Source organism: Atractosteus spatula, chromosome 11 (genome assembly GCF_055471065.1).
Source record: "Atractosteus spatula isolate fAtrSpa1 chromosome 11, fAtrSpa1.hap1, whole genome shotgun sequence".
Classification (NCBI taxonomy): Eukaryota; Metazoa; Chordata; class Actinopteri; order Semionotiformes; family Lepisosteidae; genus Atractosteus; species Atractosteus spatula.
In genome coordinates this window covers 27,074,842-27,094,039 of record NC_142716.1, presented here as the reverse complement: position 1 = coordinate 27,094,039, position 19,198 = coordinate 27,074,842, and the positions used below count along the sequence as shown (strand labels likewise).

The 19,198-nt window shown below is 37.3% G+C and overlaps 1 protein-coding gene across 1 annotated transcript; it reads right to left on the bottom strand.

The window, feature by feature from the left end:
- Nucleotides 1–1,092: 1,092 nt before the first annotated feature.
- Nucleotides 1,093–18,288, bottom strand: LOC148823761 (deoxyribonuclease-2-alpha-like). Its single transcript, XM_088928124.1, has 5 exons — nucleotides 18,211–18,288; nucleotides 17,210–17,294; nucleotides 4,102–4,266; nucleotides 3,345–3,536; nucleotides 1,093–1,430 (listed from the first exon to the last, which is right to left on the bottom strand). The coding sequence occupies exons 1-5, from the start codon at nucleotides 18,286–18,288 to the stop codon at nucleotides 1,093–1,095; spliced, it is 858 nt and encodes a 285-aa protein (XP_088784250.1).
- Nucleotides 18,289–19,198: the final 910 nt, after the last annotated feature.

The following is a 19,198-nucleotide window of genomic DNA, read 5'->3' as shown; positions in this document are numbered from 1 at the left end:
AGTGACATCACTGTGAGGTCATAGGCATTGAGCAGGTCAGAAAATCAAGACTGCAAGGGGAGACTCAATCCTACCCAACATTAGAGACATGCCTGCTTTTGCAAGTGCCAGCTTGATAATGGTTTAAGTTCCTCAGATATTTTTTAACTTCAGCTAGGTGTATGGCCTTTGACTTAAAAATCAGTAAATCATTAAGGAATGCTGGAAGGTTTAATAGACTTAAGATATTCTTACTAGATCGAAACACCAGCACGGCACTGTAACCTTATTCTTTATAAAAATGTGAACATAAACTCTCTCTTTTAAACTGTACAGGCCTATTACAAAGCCAGTCGAAGTGGACAGCTCCACAGAGTAAACAGTCATATAATCCAATGCTTCAAGTTGATCAATAATGTAGTAACTGTACTGTATATGAAGATGTGGTGATTGTTTTTATTTAACCTTATCCACCTGTTCTGAAAAGCATAGGTTGTCTTGTGTTTTGCAATACGTAGTCTGTGGTGTTATTGATTTAGCTAGTAAAAATATATATATTACTCATCCATTGTGTGGTTTCTGTGTAAAGTGTTGTCAGCATTACACTATTAATGTATTACAATACTGCTGTGAAAACAAACTTATTGATTATGTTTAAAAGACACTGGAGATCACTTGCATTTGCAATATTTTGAGAAAAGTGTAGTGTTGAAAGCTAATACACACGTATATTCCCCCCCGATATATTCAGTACTTCATTCAAAAAATGTTTTTTTAGATGCATGACTTCCTCATGATACATATCCTTTCTAAATACATTTTACTTTTGCTATTAAGGTCAGTACTGAATAGTTTAGGAACATGTAAAGGTTTATTCCATGCTGAAAAGAGAAGAAAAGAAACAATATTTCAGCTGTAGAGTCTTCTTCAGGTGTCAGTTCCCGTTTCTTTTCTTCTCTTTTGCAGCCTACGCGTGTTGACGCACTACCTACTTGAGCTACTGCAGAGTTTTCTTACATATTACTTACCAACATTTGCTTTGACTTGGAAAAACTATGCAGTATCTTTTGAAAAGCAGCCCTTTCTTGTTTGTCTATTTCTGCCAGCCACGTGTTACTGGCAGTCCTCAAATGTGTCAACTACTGTGAGGAAGGCCTTCCACACTCCAGGCCTGCTTGTGCACACAGCCCCGCCTCCTCTTCTCGTTTGACTGATCTCTCGGTTCGTGTCCGCGATGCAGGTCCAGTGCGGACCCCCGCCCTTCGTCACACACCACTTGGAGTGGTCCACCATGATGCCGAAAGGCCTGGCCTCTGGCAGCTGCATCGTCGTCACGTTGTACACCTTGTGCACCACGGAGCAATTCGGCAGCAGAGGCCGATGAAGCTTCCCCCAACTTTTGGCAAAGAAGTCGTCTCCTAAATAGTTAACCAGCAAACCCGAGTAGAGATCTGAAACGGAACAGAGTCACAGGTTCCATGTTAGAATCTGTCCCAGGCACACTTTCTACCCAAGAACAAGTGAATGTGTATTTCTCCCCCCCCTCTCTGAATGCTGTACTGTACTGGCTGCTACCCAGAACGTTCTTTTTTAAATCAACACCACCAATATACAGTAGATCAAGTGTGAAGTGTGACATATTGCTTTTGAAGGGCGGTGTTTAAAACTTACTGGATTGTTCCTTTTCTACATAACATTTTTTTAAATGTATTTAAATAAAATATGACAACCGTTTCCAATAACCTTTAAAGTAACAGCAGAATGAGATCCTTGGATCAATTAATCAATTTCTTTTCAAAACTAGTTGAGATTAATGGAACAAACTGCACATGTTATTTAAGTCCTGGTTCCTTTCAAGAAACAGCAGGATGAGATCCTTGAATCAACTACTAAGAAATTAGCTAAATGGGCCAAATGTAACCTCTCGTGTTCTTAGGTATTAAATGGTATCTAAAGAAGCTACACAAGTTATATTTTTATCCTTTCTTGTGTTTAAATCAACATACCAAGAGAAAAACATTTGTTTTAGATTGTTGTATGAATAAAAGATTGAAATATTCTATTAATCAATTTGCTCAAGAATTGGGCTTTACAGAATGTTAATAAAGCACCTACAAACTACCTCAGACACAAATCCTAAACCTAAATTACTACTGAATATAAATGAATGCTTTACTAACATCCCATAAAATCTCTGTTGAAAGAAAGCGATGCTATGAAACCTTAAATCTAAAGTGTAACCGCAGAACCATGTAGGAAAGTTCAGTTGCCAGGTGGCAGATTGAGAAAGTTTCACCAAAACGAAGTCTGCTTTTTTATATAAATACATCTTCAATTGGGAAAGGCTTTGACTAAAAATAAACTGGATATTGTTCCAACAAAATCTTTGTGAGAAAGTGGGTCTTGCTGGCTAGAAACGGCCAACATACAATAGAGTTAGACTTTGTAAAAATTAAATAAATTCAGATTCTGAGAGGCTCAATAAGTGCTTGTTCAGAGTAAATCAGACACTGTTGACCGAGTTTCAGCAGTGATACATAATTCACTGAATACCAACACCAACACAACAAGATTGGGCACTTTGGGATATCCAAGCGATCTCAAACGCGTCCAATAACTGCAACCTCTATGACCTTGTAGTGTTGTCAGTGAAAGAAACATCATTGGTACAACTTATGCCAACTCCGACACTTAGCATCACTGTGGGGCTGTTATAGCACATATTTTGAAGGAATAAGTACATTTCGTCATCTATTCCAAGCTGGTACTGGTCTGGAACTGTGATAATTCATTTGTGATTTTAAAATGTAGAGGCATGCAAAAAATTAGTTAACCAGCAAACTATTGATTCCAAATATCTAAAATGAGAAAAATAACTGATGTGACATTTTCACTTCTCCAGGAACAAACTGCAATAATGAAGCACAGAGATTGTATATGGATCATGGCAACTGTGTTGTTCACTACTGTTTCTGTATTTTGAATTGGAGAATAGTTTCTAAAGAAGCGATCAGTTGGGAAAAAACCGTGATCCATAGACTTTACTGATTTTTTTGTTTTGCAGACTCTAACTCTGCCTTGGCTTTCTTTTTCTGAACACTGACAGGTTTTGTGCCTTCGCAATGTTGTTTTCCCCCCATCTCACACATTGTTTGAGCAGCTTTTGAAAAGAAATGCGAATTAAGGGGGATGTCTGAAGTAAGTTGTAGAACAGAAAAATACGTTTTGTTTAATCTTAAAACCAATATCTGGCATTGGTATGGGTGGTAGTGCCATTTGCATAAGGGAAATTTCAGATCGACTTGCATTTATCAGAAACTTCATGAAAAGGAATTGAGATTCGAGAGGGAAGAAGTGGTGCTCACCGTCGTTAAATCTAGAGTATTTTGCAAAGCTGGTGAAAGTTTCCCCTGCTAAAGATGTCAGGGGCAGCTGCTTAAACCAAGGCTCTTTCCTGGGATAGCATGTTCTCTGAGCCACACACTGAAGGTCTCTGTGGAAGGTTTGGGGGATGTGATAGTCAAAAGAGTATACATGGATATACTGGAGTTGCACAGCTGTAGAGACAAGAATGAAAAATAACCAAGAGTAAGTATGGCATTTTCATACATCCAGGTCAAATGCCCCCTTTCTTTTTCCATTAGTTTGGAGAGTTACCTTTATTTATTTTCATTTGTTAAACTATCCTCCAAGTTCTAAAATGTTGACATACATTTTCAGCAGCCACAATACACATCATTTAGATTCAATTAGAAAGTCTAAGGCTATTTCGATATTTATTTTCATCTGTATACACAATGAGGTGTAAGTCTATTAGTGTCCACCTATTCTCAGGGTTATATTAAGCGTTCATATGTAATTGAACCACCAACAGAAAATAACAGAATAGACTGTTTTTTGCCCCACAGGTAAATTTAGAATAGGAAAAGAAAAGGTGCACCAAACCAGAACAAAAACTGCAAATAACCAATACTTGAATCTTAAAATCTGGAAAAATTGTACCAAAGGCTTTCAGAAAGTGATAGACAGCTGCGATGTCAATGCCATGGACATACTAAAGCTCAGCAATCAAAGTTGTTCAAGAAAAGCTTCACACAGCTGTATGTACATGTGAACACCTACCTATGTCCTTGAAGGTGCTGTATGTGTAAGTCCCGCAGAAGAAGGTCTGTGCATTTTCATGCCCACTGGAGGGCCAGAATGATGTAGAATGATTTTTCACATCTGGAAGCTCCGGGGTGCTGTGAACCAGCCACACTCCTGTCTGTCTGTCTAACATCACAATCCCTGAAAAAGGTCACACAAGATACATTCAAATCTCAAAATTTGATCGTTTTTGATCCGTCTGGTTTTTCAGTTTCAATGTTTTTAAAGGACAAGTCTGCTCTTTTTGAACAGAGTCCATTATCAAGCCTGCTCCCAGCTGACGAAGTCAATTAATCAATTCAGATCAAAAGTCAGATTAAGAGAATTGAAAACCATAGTCCAAAATAGGACTATTCTTAATCCTATTAATTATTTTCAGTTCTCTTGAACTGACAATTGGCCATGAAGTATGTAGATTTATTTCTTAATCTCAACAATTTAATTTACTGTATTCATTTAGAAATGGGCTACTGTAAATTCAATTCAATAGAAACCTAGAGCCCAAAACAAGCATCTTTAGTTTTGTTTTACCCAGCAGATGAATCTTTTATTATAAACATCAGTATTATATTGACTTACAGAAGTGTTTTTAAACTCAGTGATTTTCACCAGGAGAAAAAGCTCTGATGGCAACAGATTTGTTCTTAGCTTATGTGATGCCTCAGTCAAAGAAATGTAAATGGGAAAAAAAATAATGAACAAAAACAAGATGGAAATATATACTTTAAAGCTTTATGATTCAAGTTTTAAAACCAGAAAACACAGAAAGCTTGTGTTGGTATTCTTCAGACACAGTATATACTTCGGACGTTCCATCATGTCTTGACCATACACAGTAAATCATCAAATAAATGTTTTCTACTGAATCAATGATTTGGACAAAATCTGCAGAATCACACATGTAAATGTTCTACCCTGAAATAGTGTAAATTTTAAAATATTTTATTTTAGATATATATAAAATGAACAATTCACATCCTGCATATGTAGCAAACATTGCACTTGGCTTTAATCATAGGAATAAGCAAGCAAACCCAGCAAGTATTACAGATACAATTATATTGTTTGTTGTGCTGTCTGTGATGTTTTTTTCCCCCCCCATTTTCTGTGTCCTTCTGTCTTGTACAGATGCAGCCATTCAAAATGGGTGGGGTATTTCGCGGCATACCCCGGTGGGCGTGTCGCAGTATCACGCGGTATGACGCAGTTAACGTGGTGTCACGTGGTTAACTATCCGGCGTCGCCTTGTAAAACCGCCAGGGGGAGCTTAACTCTCATGTACAGCTTTCGAGCCTTTAATTTTGAACTGTGTATTACAGCATGTTAATCATCAGTCATTAAAATGTTGGTATATTTTATGAAAGCAAGATTGCTCAGTTGGACAAAAGTACACAACCTACCTTTATCAGAAATATTTATGCATCAAAGCCTTTACTGAAGATATTACTAATAGTATTAATAATGGATGACTTTGGACAAGCTGTATACTCAAAGTATAATTTCTTTAGCACATTTGTACAAGCGCTTGGAATCTGTCCAAGCCATACTTTGTCAGGCATTTTGTTTTACTTCAACGGGCATAAAAACTTCCTTGCTTTTAACAGGGCGTTTCATAATTTCTAACTACGAAAATGATTTAAAATGCGACACCTATCATTCAACTAGAGCTTAAAATATCACAAGGATCCTCAACAGCACAGCAAAGAGTGTATTAAAAGACACTTGTATTTATCAAAGCTTTCTTTTCCGTATACCAGATTTTATGGAACCACTTCAGAGGGGTGTCAGCCAGTCAGATTCCAGGAATCGGCACTTTAAAGGAAAAATACACACCAGTATTCCATTTCTCCCTAACGATTTTAAGCATCGAAGTATTTAACTAGCATGTGAAATAGCGTGTGAAAAAGTGGTAGTTTTAAGCTTTTCTGCTAATATAATATGGAATTGCGTATCTAAAGAATTTAATAACGGTATTCGTGTGCTGCGACAGGGCTGTGTAGGGCTGTTTCGCCTGCCTACTCATGCAAGCTGTCTTGTAGCCGACTGGTCTAGGTGCGTGACTACCAGCTGGCAGGTTGTGTGTTCAAATCCAGCTGGTGCTGGACTTTTCTTTTAACAAACATTTCTTCGAAAAAATAGAATAGCGATATTATGGACAATCAATTGACTTTTATATTTCAATATATCGCAACATGATCGATATTTGCGATATTTTGAACATATCTTCCCTTCTGACAGCGGTTCCTGCTTCTATTGTGTGTGTGTGTGCAACAGAGTAAATTTTTATAGAGAAATGGAGGCTGGACAGTATGCGTTACAATATAAACATTTATATTGATTTAAATCGTGTTCTGATTTAAATCGCAAACGCGTGTTTAATTATATGTGTTTTTTAATCATAATCAGGCTAATGCAACATAAATTGATACAGTATCTTTGTCTTCTAAGTATCTTAATAAACTTTCAGCATAGCTTTCTACCCGTTTAGATTTATATTTCTTGGGATTTTGGGATCAAACGTGGAAGGATTAGATTATAATCGTTTTTATTTGTCAAATACGTGATTGTATTTCTGAATGTTATGTGACACCTACAGTAGTTCACTGCTTTAAATACATCGAATTAAGAAAGTTATGTGTAGCACTTTAGATCTTTTTTCTGAACCAGGGAAAATCTGATCATGTTTCTCTATAACAATAATAAAAAACTTTATTTTACATATCGCCTTTAAAAGTGGCATCTCAAAGCAATACAGTAGATCGAAAAACAGTTAAAAGGGACCAAATTAAATACCAGACAATCGCAAACGCGTTTTCAATAAAATTATTTTATTCATTCAGCAGTTTGTGAGAGGGACATCCAGCAGGGGAGACACACCCACCGGTTTTCATTGACAAAATTGTTTTTTTTCAATTCCTCTTGTCTAACAGGAATGTTTTGTTTGTGGACAGACTGTTAGACAAGAGGAAAAGACCGCCTCCTCCTACGAAGCATTAATCGCGTATCTAAGGAAAATTGCAGTATACCTTTGTTCATGCACATCATTATACAGTACAGTATCTCAATTTGTATTTCGATAAAAAAAATCGTTTGCCCAGCCACTACTGTTGTTATTGTTTTTATCCTGTAAAGCGTTTCCTTTTTCTGCGTTTTCCATTTCTTTTTTCTGATCACTCGCTTTCTGGATACACATCTCACCTGTCCTGTTCTTTGTTTTCCTGGTTTGCTGATTATGCCTGCTGCGGTCCACTCCTACCCTCACACCTAAAGAATACTATTTTAAATTTCTTGGCGCAGTTCATTAACCCTTGTATGTGCTGTCCGCGCCGAAAATGCAATTAAAAAAAGTCAAAAAACGCGCTCAAAATACAATTTATAGCTTAATAAGATACACTCCACAGGCAAAATTAAAGACAAAATTAAAGACGATTAAAATCTGTAATCTTTCCACTTGTACTGTGAGTCATCGGACAGTTTCTGCTTTGTGTAAGGATGGTGAGAAAGCTGTGCTCAATGTATTTAAGGGACTTAAAAGTTAAAGGAGATGCTTAATATTGCTTGACTAATTTTAAAAACCAAGTTATAAATGCAGACGCTCCCTCGGTGCCGCGCCGGGTGTAAATATCAAAGTATACATTCCCAACAAGAATTGTACCCATCTTTCATGCAAATAAAACACCTTGAATTGAATTGAATTGAGGGAGAGAGGGGGGTAGTGGGACAGAGATACTGTAGACAGACTCAAGGCAAATAAGATACTTATGGGTACGCAGGCATTCACGACAGCAACATACAAAACGTTTGCACGTACTGTATAGTTAAGTTATTACTTGGTTTTCAAAATGCAACGAAATACAATATTGTTGTTGCTGCTGTTCTGGTTGTTTTTATCCCGTAAAGCGTTTTGAGAAGCCACCTTTAAAGGCGATATATACTGTAAAACCGCTGATTCTTATGGAATGTGTTCCGCAGGAGATTCAAATTTTTATTTATTTATTTTTTAATCGCGTATCTTAGGAAATCTCAGTATAACTTTGTTCATGAACAGTGGCATGTTACATTATCATTCGTTTTTTTAACAAGGCTCGCCAGCTAATGTGAATTGAAACCTGTCTTGCTAGCTTTTAAAGTCGTGCATGTGTAAACTGTACTAGAGGGCATGCAAGTTACTCTGCCCCTTTCAGCTGCAGGGAGTCCCTCTGCTGCAACACACAGCAGACAGAACGGGAGACTATTGCCTTTCATATCTGACACCAGTGAAGTAAAAGGGGTGTCTAAAGGGGTGATTTCAGACCACATTTTAGTTACTTTATTTTGTTTACTTTTAACATTTCTGTAATTTACAGTAGATGTCACAATAGAAGCCCGAAGCCTATTATACTCAGTCTAGCCTTGGATCCTCTGAGTCCCATGACTCAGTCTTGTCTGCTTTCCTAGAATAAAACCAGTTAAGTCTTGTGTACTATGCAATTTATATTTTCCGATTCCATGCATTCCCTTAATGTTTAGAGTTTACTATATTCTCCAGACTCAAACACATAAGTACTAATAGCTCTGTCCCTTTAGGAGACTCTTTGCAGTACTGTGTCCCACTACCCCCATGAATTCTTTAGGTTGGGTCTAATATTTTCCAGTAATATACAGAATGGGATACAAAATGCTGTCAGGCAGGTAACAGAAAAGAGAAAAATATAAATATTTCCATTTTACAGACGTTCACACATTTATAACATTTTGGCTCAATAAAAAGCTAACCCAATAATTAAATGTGATAAAGTATAGTTTGGATGTTTATACATTCATGTTAATCGTATTCTTGATTTATTTCATGTTTCATTTGCTAACTTAGAGCATATTGTGCAATGAAGAATAAAATAGCTGCATGACAAGTGACTTCCTTCTCTCAGTGGAAATTAAAAGGTAGCCTGATAAATTATAATAAGACAGTAAGAAAGGTTCCAATCAGGAGGAGACAATTCTTTCCATTTTTTTGTTTGATTGCTGGTAGCAAACTGATCTGAGGATCTACTCCAGCTCTTTCTCTTTTTATCATACAGTAAATCTTATTTTCTTGCTTTCTGAAACACAATATAACAAAAAATAACCTCACAAACTCAAAGAAAAAATCCTTGCTCCCCCCCTTCCCTTGGCAGTACTTCCTCCCATGCTTTTAACTAAGGGCATCTAAAATACTGTCAAACAGCTACAATGGTATCTCTGTACAAGGCTTTGACTGTGTCAATCACAGCACCTACCATTCCCTTACCAGCAACAACATGGATTCTAACACTCAGACATTAAAAAAAGTCAGGCCAAGAGAGAAAATACCGAGCTTTACAACATGCGGTACCAGTAACATTTTACCCACAGTAGACTCACCAACCAGATGTGTTTCAGTTTCTGTGATAAGCCTAGATTAATCATATCCTCTCCTCTAGTAGGAGCACCAAGTGTAAACATGTAACGCCCCTATTAAAAATAATGGCAAAACAGAAGTTCACTCTTTCTAGAACATACCTTCCTATGGACACTCCTAAAATGTATAAAATAGTGTCCACAGCATCTCATAATAGAGGCAAATGGGGAACTACAAACTCATTTCATACAATGCCATCCATGAGGGGTTAAATACACCCTGAGAGAAATTAATTTCTGGATAATTCAACGGCTGTGATTTCTGGAATATGTATTATCCCAAATATTTTCAAAAGAAATTGAATCATTTCAATGAATCTGTGCCATTCAAGTACCTGCTCCAGACAGTAACCACTGCTAAGGGTTTATATGAAGCTTGCATTAAAAGACTTTAAAAAAATGTCATGTTCCCATAAAAAAGTCATGCCTTGGAGTATAGACCCCCAAAGGAATGCCATAGACTCAAACTGCAAAATAAACACATACAGAAAGAAAGTATTTGTATTGTAATTGCAAATCCTGGTATGAGTGATTGGTATGACTTTCCTCATTACAAATCTCTTATTAGAATTTAAATTTCTCTGTAACTCCAGGTCAGAACAGAGAAAATGTAACTGCCTTAAGGAGTTTACGATTATGAAAAATAGAAGGATAAGCATGATACGTATGTCTTCTGTCATTTTCTAAGTCATGTTACTGAGCACCAAATCTTATTGAGAATATGAATCCATTTAAGGTTTATACCATTAAAGTAAAGGTTTATTCCATGCTGAAAATGTTTGTACCAGACTTTTTTGAGGCCTGTTTAATTGTGTCTGAAGTCTGATGTTGTAAATTTTATTGTTAAAAAGATCCATGAAAATGTCACTACTAAAGTTAGCTGGTACTGTTGGTATTGTAAGTGGCAAGTAGAGCTCATATTTTAGATTTTGTGTAGTTTCTAGCTTTGAACTGTGTGTTGGATGCACATGAATTGAAGGAATGGGCAAACATAGCTGATGCGGATCCACAGAGCCAGCATATTAAGATGTTTATAATTAGAGGCAATTTGTTTAAATAACTAGGTATGGATACTGATGTGCAAGAGAGGTGGAAAGGCTGTTTCCTTAAGCCAGCCCTATAAAATGTTTTATTCTCAGTGAGATGCTGCCATTTCATAGTGGGTTTCTAACACTGTGTATAGTTCCATCCACACAGTGCCTTTACTTCCATCCATTTCTAATCTCTTTATCCAGTACAGAGGATTTGGAGCCTATCCCAGTAAGCGACGGACACAAGGCAGAATACACCCTGGACATAGCGCCAGTCCATCACAGGACAGACAGACACAAACACACACACACCAGGGCCAGTTTAAATCTAACCTCAGAACCTTTCTTTTCAGAAGACTTAGTGTCTGTATCTGCTTCATTTTCTAATTTTGGTAGCACCTCTAACTGCTTGTCTTTCTTATATGCATTTACTTTGTAATCTGTGGTCCTTTTATCTGTTTTTACATCTACTGTATTGCTTTGAGATGCCACCTTTAATGGTGATATATCAAATAAAGTTTTTTATTATTGTTATAGGGAAACATGATCAGATTTAAAAAGATCTAAAGTATACTAGTTTGTCACTCTTCTCATTCCCTTTGCTAAATGACTTTTCATACTAATCTGATCAATCTAACTGCCAGTTTTCTGTGCTTTCTCTATCCTGCTAGATTTCCAATTATTCTGAAAATTTTCATCTTGAAATAACTCATTTCTAAATACCTTTTCACTGTTAACATCTTGCAGCAACTCTGCGACAAAATATACACTCTGACAGTTCATCCTGCTACCAACATTAAATAGAACAAATCTTAAGATTTCTATATTTATGTCTTTATTTAGTGGTTTCATTAGTGACAAAGGCTAAACTTTCTTGGAAAAATGTCTTTTATGTGTTGCGGAAAAAACTGACTCGCTTTAACAAAATATGTTTACAAATCCTTTCACCTGGCATTTTCGTAGTTAGAAATTATGGAACGCTCTGTTAAAAGCAAGGGAGTTTTTATGTCCGTTGCAGTTCTTTTGCAACATGAATATAATTATATCGTTATTAATTTCTTGAGATACGCGATTCCATATTATATTCCCTTTTAATCAAATTCTAAAAGTATGCTTGTTGACTCCGGTATCGCGTTAGTTAAAGACTTCGATGCTTAAAATGTTTAGGGAGAAATGGAATACTGGTGTGTATGTTTTCTTTAAAGTACCGAGACCAGCCATATACTGTATGTTTAAGTTCCAAAATTAATATCGTTTATGGACTTCACACGCGTTGCAGTATGCTCCTATTCTTTTTATGCTCAGGCACTAAGATCTCCCTTCTGCTTTGTGTAAGGATGGTATCAAAAGCAATCTTAAGTGGTGAGAAAGCTGTGCTCAATGTATTTAAGGGACTTAAACGTAAAAGGAGATGCTTCATATTGCTTGACTAATTTTAAAAACTAAGTTATAAATGCAGACGCTCCCTCGGTGCGCTGCTCTGGTGCGCCGGCTCTTACACAGTGCCTGTCTGCCGTAAGCGTTACAATATACATACCCAACACTGCTTGTACCCATCTGTCATGCAAATAAAACACCTTGAATTGAATTGAATTGAGGGGAGAGGGGGGGAATACTAAAGACAATACTGGCTCAATACCAATACGGGCTTTGACGTGCTAATGCGTTGGTTTAACAGTCCGGGTGTGGCAGGCTTCCAATGTCAACTCGACTCGATTGGAAGACAATGAACGTATTTTAGCCCTAAATGAATTAATAGCAAACATGGTTTACATAAAATACATTTTTCCAAGAAAGTTTATAATAATACGATCTATAGTTGAAATCTGAGCCTACTTTAAAAATAAAGGAAAAGCATTTTCAGAGAGCAATCACGCTGTGTTTATGTAGAAAAAGCGATTAGGTTTATGAGCAATCTAATTACCTATTCGCTTAAAACGCTATATAAAATAAAGTTTATTTAGAGATGAATGATCAGTGTCGCAGTTTAAATAATGGGAGTCAGGAAACTAACACACAGCGCCACCGGATTTAATAACGCAATAAAAACGCTATAAAATAATGTGACTAGACACAGAAAAAGTTTACAGCACAGTACAATAATAAATGCTGACCATGACTTTAGAAGCATAAATTACCTTACACTCAATTTAAACACAAGCTGTCTTTCTGTATGAACCTCTAAGCTGGTTCATACAGAAAATGTAGAAATGCATTAGCCTGATTATGATTAAAAAACACACATAATTAAACACGCGTTTGCGATTTAAATCAGAACACTACCCCCCTCTCTCCCTCAATTCAATTCAATTCAAGGTGTTTTATTTGCATGACAGATGGGTACAATTCTTGTTGGGAATGTATACTTTGATATTTACACCCGGCGCGGCACCGAGGGAGCGTCTGCATTTATAACTTGGTTTTTAAAATTAGTCAAGCAATATGAAGCATCTCCTTTAACTTTTAAGTCCCTTAAATACATTGAGCACAGCTTTCTCACCATCCTTACACAAAGCAGAAACTGTCCGATGACTCACAGTACAAGTGGAAAGATTACAGATTTTAATCGTCTTTAATTTTGTCTTTAATTTTGCCTGTGGAGTGTATCTTATTAAGCTATAAATTGTATTTTGAGTGCGTTTTTTGACTTTTTTTTAATTGCATTTTCGGCGCGGACAGCACATACAAGGGTTAATGAACTGCGCCAAGAAATTTAAAATAGTATTCTTTAGGTGTGAGGGTAGGAGTGGACCGCAGCAGGCATAATCAGCAAACCAGGAAAACAAAGAACAGGACAGGTGAGATGTGTATCCAGAAAGCGAGTGATCAGAAAAAGGAAATGGAAAACGCAGAAAAAGGAAACGCTTTACAGGATAAAAACAATAACAACAGTAGTGGCTGGGCAAACGATTTTTTTTATCGAAATACAAATTGAGATACTGTACTGTATAATGATGTGCATGAACAAAGGTATACTGCAAAGTTTCCTTAGATACGCGATTAATGCTTCGTAGGAGGAGGCGGTCTTTTCCTCTTGTCTAACAGTCTGTCCACAAACAAAACATTCCTGTTAGACAAGAGGAATTGAAAAAAAAACAATTTTGTCAATGAAAACTGGTGTGTGTGTCTCTCCCTGCTGGATGTCCCTCTCACAAACTGCTGAATGAATAAAATAATTTTATTGAAAACGCGTTTGCGATTGTCTGGTATTTAATTTGGTCCCTTTTAACTGTTTTTCGATCTACTGTATTGCTTTGAGATGCCACTTTTAAAGGCGATATGTAAAATAAAGTTTTTTATTATTGTTATAGAGAAACATGATCAGATTTTCCCTGGTTCAGAAAAAAGATCTAAAGTGCTACACATAACTTTCTTAATTCGATGTATTTAAAGCAGTGAACTACTGTAGGTGTCACATAACATTCAGAAATACAATCACGTATTTGACAAATAAAAACGATTATAATCTAATCCTTCCACGTTTGATCCCAAAATCCCAAGAAATATAAATCTAAACGGGTAGAAAGCTATGCTGAAAGTTTATTAAGATACTTAGAAGACAAAGATACTGTATCAATTTATGTTGCATTAGCCTGATTATGATTAAAAAACACATATAATTAAACACGCGTTTGCGATTTAAATCAGAACACGATTTAAATCAATATAAATGTTTATATTGTAACGCATACTGTCCAGCCTCCATTTCTCTATAAAAATTTACTCTGTTGCACACACACACACAATAGAAGTAGGAACCGCTGTCAGAAGGGAAGATATGTTCAAAATATCGCAAATATCGATCATGTTGCGATATTTTGAAATATAAAAGTCAATTGATTGTCCATAATATCGCTATTCTATTTTTTTGAAGAAATGTTTGTTAAAAGAAACGTCCAGCACCAGCTGGATTCGAACACACAACCTGCCAGCTGGTAGTCACGCACCTAGACCAGTCGGCTACAAGACAGCTCGCATGAACAGGCAGGCGAAACAGCCCTACACAGCCCTGTCGCAGCACACGAATACCGTTATTAAATTCTTTAGATACGTGATTCCATATTATATTCCCTTTTAAGCAAATTCTAAAAGTATGCTTGTTGACTCCGGTATCACGTTAGTTAAAGACTTCAAAGCTTAAAATGTTTAGGGAGAAATGGAATACTGGTGTGTATTTTTTTCTTTAAAGTACCAAGACCAGCTATATACTGTATGTTTATGTTCCAAAATTAATATCGTTTATGGCCTTCACACGCGTTACAGTATGCTCCTATTCTTTTTATGCTCAGCTACTAAGATTTCCCTTCAGTGGTAAAATTCAATATCTACAACGGGCACAGCAAAGACGTTTACTGTAAGTCTTTCTACAACAGACCAACGGACCACGAGTGCCCCTGTTGGTCAACCAATCACGTACTGCGGTGCCACGCGTCATCTTGCGTCACACTGAGCGACGCCACCTGCGGTACGTGTCTGTAACGCGCACTTTGAATGGCTGCATCTGTAGTTTTTAAAATTAGTCAAGCAATATGAAGCATCTCCTTTTACTTTTAAGTCCCTTAAATACATTGAGCACAGCTTTCTCACCACTTAAGATTACTTTTTGATACTATCCTTACACAAAGCAGAAACTTTCCGATGACATACGGTACAAGTGGAAAGATTACAGATTTTAATCGTCTTTAATTTTGTTACGTTATACGTTTTAGGAACGTTTCATCTAAACAAACACCACAAAACTATTCTCGATTGTATTTCTGAATGTTATGTTACACCTACAGTAGTTCACTGCTTTAAATACATCGAATTAAGAATGTTAGGTGTAGCACTTTAGATCTTTTTTTCTGAACCAGGGAAAATCTGATCATGTTTCTCTATAACAATAATAAAAAACTTTATTTTACATATCACCTTTAAAAGTGGCATCTCAAAGCAATACAGTAGATCGAAAAACAGTTAAAAGGGACCAAAGTAAATACCAGACAAACGCAAACGCGTTTTTAATAAAATGCTTTTATTCATTCAGCAGAGAGTGAGAGGGACATCCAGCAGAGAGAGACACACACACCGGATTCCATTGACAAAAAGTAATTGTTTTTTTTACATGTTTTGTTTGTGGACAGACTGTCCACAAACGTGAGACTGTCTTTCTCAGACTTACATCCCCGAATGTCCCCCGCCCCGGTCAACAATCCTAGGAAGGCTAGGTGCCTTTTGCCGAAGTCGGGAGACATTGGAGGCTTGCCACACCCGGACTGTTAAACCAACCCATTAGCATGTCAAAGCCCATTGAGGACCCGGGCGCAATAATTGTTTTGTCCCTTGATTTACTGATCTGCATTAATTATGGAAATCGAGTTCCTGCTCTGTGCAGACGACCTGGTCCCGCTGTCGCCCACAGAACAGAGGCTGCGCCAGAACCTGGCACTGCTGGAGCAGCACTGTCAGACCTGGGCGCCGACAGTCAATCTGGACAAGACCAGAGTTATGGTTTTCCAGAAAAAAAACCAGACCTCAGGGAAACAGGTACAAATTCACACTTAACAACACATTAACACCTAACAACGGGAGCAGGGACGAATTAGGCCAGTACCCACTATTGTTAAACATACAGAAAAGGATATTAAAGTATTGAATATTAGTATTGGCTTTAGTATTAGCCATACAGAACATTAAAGTGCCACTTTTCCATTCAGCGGGCGCCTGAGCCGCTGTGTCCTATCTTCTGACAGTCGCCATTTACTCTATCTCACACACACTCACACACACACACACACACACACACACACACACACACACACACACACACACACACACACACACAATAGAAGCAGGAAGCAGAAGCAGGGACCGTTGTAAGAAGGGAAGAAGGCGACTATTCATTGTTATCAAAAATGACTTAGAATCGATCATGTTGTGATATTTTGAAATATAAAAGTCAATTGATTGTCCATAATATCGCTATTCTATTTTTTCGAAGAAATGTTTGTTAAAAGAAAAATCCAGCACCAGCTGGATTTGAACACACAACCCGTGAGTTGGTAATCAGGCACGTAGACCAGTAGGCTACAAGGGAAGTCGCATGAAGAGAGAGGCGAAACAGCCCTACACAGCCCTGTCGCAGTACACGGATATAATCATATCGTTATTAAATTCTTTAGATACGCGATTCCATATTATATTCCCTTTTAAGCAAATTCTAAAAGTATGCTTGTTGACTCCGGTATCTCTTTAGTTAAAGACTTCGATGCTTAAAATGTTTAGGGAGAAATGGAATACTGGTGTGTATTTTTCTTTAAAGTACCAAGACCAGCCATATACTGTATGTTTATGTTCCAAAATTAATATCGTTTATGGCCTTCACACGCGTTACAGTATGCTCCTATTCTTTTTATGCTCAGCTACTAAGATTTCCCTTCAGTGGTAAAATTCAATATCTACAACGGGCACAGCAAAGACGTTTACTGTAAGTCTTTCTACGACAGACCAACGGACCACGAGGGCCCCTGTCGGTCAGCCAATCACGTACTGCGGTGCCGCGCGTCATCTTGCGTCACAATGCGCGACGCCACCTGCAGTACGTGTCTGTAACGTGCACTTTGAATGGCTGCATCTGTACATTATAAAATGTTACTTACCTTTGCTGTGTCCAAAAGATGAAGGAGCAGGTTTAAATGACTTTGGAGGTTGATCGTTGTATAGAAGATACCCAAAGTCCACAGTCTTTTAGGAAGGAATATAAAAAATATCAATACAAAGTCTGTATTTGTATTGCACAAAAGGCTTTTGAATTATAAGAGAAGCCTGTGAAAATAAACAGATCAAAAAGACAATGTATATCCTGACCTCACTTTCTGGGAGATGACACAGATTATAAATAAAGGTTTCTTACCTTTTTATGAATGTAGGACAAAAAAGGCTGCAAAGTCTGCCCCACTGCACTCTTGGAGTCATTTACCAATTTCTTCCCATATACCCAGCCATTGGTATGGTCATCCATGTAGAGGTATCGCAGACCTCTTCCTTCATCGTGGACTGGCAGCTTATACAGAATAAACCTGTATGATTCCAAAAACACATAAAAGAGTATTACATACTGTATACTGCTCTAGAACTGTGACACTGTACAATGTGTCCTGGGTGTTGGACAGACAGTGTTAACTGTTGTGATCACTAGAAAATAAAAAGGGCACTTAAACAATACTAGTGTCTGTTGCCAGTCTGTGGGTGCACTGGTGCTTCTGGGAGATGAACAGAACCTGTGGCAAGAGAAGATGGGTCAAGCAGCCTTGATCATTTCTAGGTGATGTAGTGGCCTACAAAGCGAAAATAGCTCTTGTTTTTAGGGGTCGCCCATGTTTGACATGAGCATTGTGGCAAGACTAGAATAATCTTATGCGATTAGAGCTCATTTTCTGCATTTTAAACCAGCAGAGCTCTGTAGAATTGAACTGCAGCAGTTGACAAAGAGTCAACAGTTGACTAAAAGAAGCGAGGCAAGGCAAGCATCTCACAAACATTACTCTCCTCAAGAATACATTCTGGTGAATCGTTTCAAAACGAACTATTGAAAGGAAAAAAAAACTTTAAAATCCAATAGTAATTTCTTTATGACAAAAAAAAATCATAGACAATGTACCCTGGATTTACAGATGCAGCCATTCAAAGTGCGCAGCACAGGCACGTACTGGGGATAATTGGCTACGTCATTGCGCATCGTGATGGGAGATGACGCAGAATACCGCGGTACGTGATTGGTTGACCGACAGGGGCACTCGTGGTGCGTTGGTCGGTCGTAGAAAGATTTAAATGTCTTTACTGTGCCCGTTTAAGTATTGAATATTTATATGGAATTTTACCACTGAAGGGAAATCTTAGTAGCTGAGCATAAAAAAGAATAGGAGCATACTGTAACGCGTGTGAAAGCCATAACCGATATTAATTTTGGAACATAAACATACAGTATATGGCTGGTCTCGGTACTTTAAAGAAAAAATACACACCAGTATTCCATTTCTCCCTAAACATTTTAAGCATCGAAGTCTTTAACCAACATGATACCGGAGTCAACAAGCATACTTTTAGAATTTGATTAAAATGGAATATAATATGGAATCGCGTATCTAAAGAAATTAATAACGATATAATTATATTCATGTACCGCAACACAAGAATAGTACATGCTGTACGATGTCTGTTGATAATGTTTCTGTAGGGCTTTTTCAACACTCCTCATGTGACCTTGCCAGTGGCGCTGTGGGTTAGGTTCCCGACTCACACATCACATGTTGGGTGTTTGAATCCAACCAGAGCCATTACTTTTTTTTTTAACAAACATTTCTTTGAAAAAATAAAATAGGGTTAGTGTTAGGGTTACTGTCAAACTAAATCAACAATTGATTTAAGGACGATCTGTCAAAGTGCAATGAAATACAATATTGTTGTTGTTATTGTTGTTTTTATCCTGTAAAGCGTTTTGAGAAGCCACCTTTAAAGGCGCTATATAAAAGCGCTGATTCTTATGGAATGTGTTTTCTTTCTTCTTTTTTTCAGCATGGAATAAACCTATTACTTGATTCTTATGGATGCCCGGTTCCGCCGGGGATTAAAAAAAAAACCCCATGGAA